The following is a 5,397-nucleotide window of genomic DNA, read 5'->3' on the forward strand; positions in this document are numbered from 1 at the left end:
ACAAAAATGTGGCATTTTTCCACTGAAAACCTCAGGAGATTATTCATTAGAGGCACAAACTCAGCATCAGCGAATGATTAGCAGATATAATAGTCTGTGTATCTTGTGTGCCATATGTCCATTATACATCAATCACTTTAAGTTTTAAGTCATTAGTTCACATATTTAGATTAGAAAATGTAACTAATACATTAATCTTCAAACAAATATCACAGAATACCACTGAATTTATTGGGTTCACAAAATTGAAGTGCCCACTGTGATTAATGTAATCTTGAGAGTATTCGAGCTTGCGCGAAAAAGCAATCTGGACTCCATCAGATCTCGTCAGTCATGTGATCCAAGAGAGAGAAGCTCAGGTGAGAGACTGGAATCCCCTCGCGCTTGAATTTCCTCTCTAAATTTGTGGAACCAAATAAAGTTTTTGACACAGAAAAACTTAAAATCACCGAACGAGGAGAGGAGAATTCAAACCACATAAATAAATGTTTTTCAGATTAAAATATTTCAATGCTATACATTTAGTGGGATTCAAATGTTACTGTTCAGTAGTGGTTACATTTTGTATTTAGGTTTTCAATTGCTTTAATAATTCAAATTATTACTTTTTTTGCTTCCATATCAGTAGTGTATGAGGCTCTCTTCAAGAGAAAATGGTGGCGTTTACCAGGTCTCCTCTACATTGTCTTTACAGTCATGTATCTTTCATGTCTTATATTGAGGTTGTAGATTTCTAGGCTCTGCATTCTTATGATCAAAGAGCTCAGAAGCATTTAAACTCCAGGCGCAGCTGCAGAGGCAAAGTACACGCTGCTCCTTCATTTTCCTTTTAGGTGCATGACTGGATGACAGTCAGTTTGCTCATTGAGAACTTTTTAACTTTGCGTAATAGGTAGATTTTGATTTCTTCATGAACATTCAAAAACATCCAGAGTTTCTCAAAAATAGTTTATTTCAAAAAGGCAAACCACATCAACTTTGTAACAACATACATATACGTGTATATTTGTTCATCTGTAAGTACATGTTGTGCTGTTCTGGTACCATCACCAGAACAGCACTGCTCTGGCAGTAGTCCTATTCTGCATGGGGTTTAAGTACATTACATCTTGGTCTGCTACCACCACATGATATTGTACGCCCATGTTTTTGCATTTTGTCTCATACTGGCCCATTCAAGTCAACTTTTCCCTCCCAGTTTGAGAGTGACTGCACTCTCTGAATGGGTGTCATAAAAGCAACATCTTGGGGCCATTTCAGCGACTGAAATAAACAATCTGTTGTGTCTCCAAATTACAGATGTTAGATGACTTCCATACAGCTCTGTGCGATGTAAATTGGAATGAGAAAGACGCCAAGAGCAGTGGAACAACTCTGCGGCAGCAGCCAGCAAGAAGGAATTATAACATGGCTGCGAGACATGCACATGGAGGCTTGAACATGAGATAAACTGGGAGAATTTAAATATTGGACTTTCTTCTCTTTTTCATCATGGTAAAAAAGAAGAAAAAAGCCAGAAGCTTCTCACCAGCCCAGTGCTAGATGACTGGAAGTCTCAGCTGGAATGAGACAAGTCTCACAAAATCCATATCCTCTGAGCAGGGCTATTGTATGACAGCTGGAAAAACAGCTCTGAACACTTGTGCTCATCCAGTGCGCTGACACAACTTCCGAAATATGACAAATGGAAAAACCCACCCATCCAAAAGCTGTTAAATAACTTCATAGTTTGACACATGGGTATAAAAGCAACTAATTATATGTTTTACTTGAGTCAAGTAGTCAGACTTTTAACATATACAGTCGCTCCAGTTTTAAAAGTCTGCCTTGTTCTGTGTTTTGTGTTTCAGTTTGTTTCTCCAAAGGAAACCTGTCAAATCAAACTCGTAACATGTATAAGGTCTAAGGCAACAAACAAAATGAGGTTCATAAATACAATACAAAATACAGCACATCATTCACTTGTAATGCTTGAAACCATAATCAATCCATTCACTCTTATCTACATAACTCTCACAGAGTTTCAAAGAAAATGTACATATACTGTTCTGTACTGTGGACACTATGTTTTGACGTGTCAACAACTGCTACATGATCACAAATAATACTTTGTCATTTGAACCTTTGTACCTTGTTTCTGGTGTGAATCTATTGTTATTTTCATTGTATTCTGTACTATTAAAACTGTCTCAGTAAATAAATTCCTATTCATCATATGACCTACACTGTTCAAAGAAAACTGTGTCTCCAAAGATAAACTTGAGGATAAAGTGCTCCTCTTAATCTAAATAAACTACAGTAAAACTCATTGGATTACTGGAAAACTGCATTGACACAAAGCTGAAAACATGACAGTTTTCTTAGCTCATGAAAAGCTGATGTCTTGGAGATATGTTGTTGATTGATTGTTTTTTTTGAGGAATCAAACAACATATTCAATAATCTAAAATCAAGGAATAAATAAATACTTAAATTACTGTGATTTTTCAAATGCAAAAATCCACATTATCTCTCCAGCAACATTCTTTTTGGCTTCTGGATTCCATTTTCAGACAACGCAGCTAAGAAATACCAATATTTTTCTGCAGCTGGTTTTTAAGTCATGGATTTGTGGAATTCCTTTGACACACCACCAATGGGTTTTCAGAATGAAACAAGAATTAGGCAATGAACATTACCGGTCAGATATTTTCATGTGAGATAATGAATTGTGTTTCCTACGGCATTTTCAGAGGACCTCTTTGTGCAGAAAGCCTCAGACACTATAATGTAGTCACAGTTAATTAACTGCAATGGGGCGGAGGAGTCTCGCGGGACAGAGTCTTATCTCTCTGAGCGTCCAGTCTTGCTCTGTTTTCTGTTCACTGTGTCTCGGCTGTGTCGTGCATGGAGATGCTGGCCTCCTGCTTCCTTTGCCTCTTGTGCCTCCAGAGGAGGACGGCCAGCAAGAGGAGCAGCAGGAAGCCCAGAGCTCCCCCAATGAGTCCTGCTTTCAGAGGCAGACTGCTGTCCCTGGGCTGGAACATCAAACAGGACCCGTCACTGTCTCCAGCATCATTCACTGCAACCACACAAACCTCTGAGATGTGATCTATGTCGCCAACTCCACCGCTCCTCTGGTCCTTCCCAAACGTCTGCCTCTCTTGCCCCCCGACTGTCACAATGTAAGCTGTGACATGTGAAGAAGGTGCACACCACTGAATTACAACCTCTGACCCGTTCCAGGACACTGATTTCAGGTTGGGAGCCTCTGGAGCCACATCATATAAAGTGAACCCTGGACACAAGCAGCCGGTGGAGGCTGCTAGATCAGCACAGGGGATCTGACCCTCGAGACAGGGTTTGTAGTTGCACCGTGTAAGGGTCCCTTCAACTGGAGACACTCTTTTGGGTAAAATAGGGGTGACTGTGTCATCTTCATAGTAATCATCTGGGGGAAGCACAAGGGCCTCGGTCGAAAACCAACGTGGTCTCAGAGGGCTCACGGGATGCGTCCCAGCGACTCGTGATGGCGTAGGCAGGGGAGCGCAACCCCTGATGAGAGCCAGGCAAACGATCACCAGGGGGAAAGGAAGGTCCCTGCTGGCAGCCATCGTGCTGTCTGGAGATCACAGAAAGTACAATTCCATCAATGTTTTGGAAAATCTGTATTTTTGCATAGGACTGAGAAGTATCCCCCTGGGCCTCCAGCAATGTGTACATTCAGAGCATGAAAGAGCCTGAACGAGGACATACAGCTATTCCTCCCCTGATGCTGTGTCTTTTAGAGATTATGCACAGGGAAGGAGTGTGTCGAATGAAACAAAAGGCTTAAACGTGGGCCTGGTTTCAGTTGGAAAATAAAAACATTCTCCCTAACTTCAAAGAATAAACTGTTTTCTCAAAACCAGAGCACATTGCTTTTACTCTTGGGTAAGCAAATGACAAAACATGTGGACACTTAATGAGTTGAAATTTATTATTCTGCGGCATGTTTGTCAATGATTTACAGTCTTGTACACAGAGCTGCTAGGAATAATCCCCATTTGTTGAGCTTTGGAGGTACTTCACATTACTTCAGCATTCCAGGCGGTATTGCACAACAGGTCATACACACCCAAGACACAGCTCACCCCGTTCAGCTGGATCCAGTTACAGGAAAGCTGCATGCGCGATTTCCACAAGAATCTACACAAACATACCTGAAATGTGCTCTGTGGTCAATGTGCATAGAGAGATAACAATGGCGCCCATTCAGAAATCTCCCTAACATAAGTCTGTGTCTAACTGCATTGAAAGCAGAGCAGGAGCCTCCATTGAATACTAATATACTTTGCTCTCTTTGTTTTTGCCACAGCTAAACTCTGTGTGTTAGGAGTGAATATGTGTCAAATATTAAAATATATGAACTTACCTGTTGTTTGCAAAAGCGTTATCAAAATGTGGGTGAGCTCTTTCCTCCGTGTCCCTTCACTTGCTACCCTCTCTTGCTCTGCCCCCCTTTATATGCTTCTCTTCTTCCCCAAACAATCACCTCCTTCTTTCTGCCCTCCCACAAACCCCCTTCTCCCTCATTCCCGACCGTTCTCCACCAGCTCCACCTCCCTTCCTGCTAAATGGTTTAGTAATGTGAGTAAGTGCGTGTGCATACTGTTCGTGGTATTACTTTAGTCTGCTATTAGTTAGATCACTGCTACCTAATTTCTGACCACATGGATTCTTGTTGCATTCTTTCTCAGTGGGCTGGTTCTTCAGAGCGTGTCAGACTCTTTAATGAGCTCTTGTTTTCCTTTTAGGGGTGAGGAAAATTGAATGGGATTGGGAATTATCTGTGTCATGGCTTTGATTCATTGGAATTTGTCATCTATACCAGTGGCTCCAGACAGTCTTTCACTCCCTATCCATCCCCTAACCTCTCACCCAAATAAAATGAATGACTTAAGTCCAAACACTGAAGCAAAACTGAAATGACTGAAACTGTTGTGCAGATGTGCAGCATGAGGCCGGAAATTAACCTGACTGGACTTGTTCCGGGAATGATTTGCTCTGTATGAAACGGCCAAGCTCGTACCTTTCTTAAAAATTCACTGAAATGAATCAAAATAAGAGATAAAATAACAAGTGGTGGTAATGAATTTGAGATAGCATCAACATCACAACAAGAAATCTCCACTCAGCACTTCTCATGTCCCAGGGAGGAGAAGAACTGAACAATATGTTTTGGTGATGTGACATCAGGAAAAGCAACTTTATGTGACAGCTGTGGGCTTAAATCCAGCGGTGCAGATGCGTCTCTGCTTGGATTTTGAGCTCAGTCTGCAGAAAAAGTGACCACAATTAGCTTGCATTGTCCTGTAAGAGAGATATTCACGGTCAGCTGAAGAGGTTCTTAGATGTTATAACCGATACCCCCACCCA

The 5,397-nt window shown here is 41.4% G+C and overlaps 1 protein-coding gene across 1 annotated transcript; it reads right to left on the reverse strand.

Annotated features, from left to right (window-relative positions):
* Window positions 1-934: 934 nt before the first annotated feature.
* Window positions 935-4,442, reverse strand: LOC139295250 (leucine-rich repeat neuronal protein 4). The gene is made up of 2 exons (XM_070917405.1): window positions 4,394-4,442; window positions 935-3,601 (listed from the first exon to the last, which is right to left on the reverse strand). The coding sequence occupies exon 2, from the start codon at window positions 3,591-3,593 to the stop codon at window positions 2,862-2,864; it is 732 nt and encodes a 243-aa protein (XP_070773506.1). The 5' UTR covers window positions 3,594-3,601; window positions 4,394-4,442; the 3' UTR covers window positions 935-2,861.
* Window positions 4,443-5,397: the final 955 nt, after the last annotated feature.

The sequence above is a fragment of the Enoplosus armatus genome, chromosome 13 (assembly GCF_043641665.1).
Source record: "Enoplosus armatus isolate fEnoArm2 chromosome 13, fEnoArm2.hap1, whole genome shotgun sequence".
NCBI lineage: Eukaryota > Metazoa > Chordata > Actinopteri > Centrarchiformes > Enoplosidae > Enoplosus > Enoplosus armatus.

Excerpts from the sequence above, each read along its gene's own strand:
- LOC139295250 (XM_070917405.1), bottom strand. The coding sequence starts at position 3,593 with ATGGCTGCCAGCAGGGACCTTCCTTTCCCCCTGGTGATCGTTTGCCTG.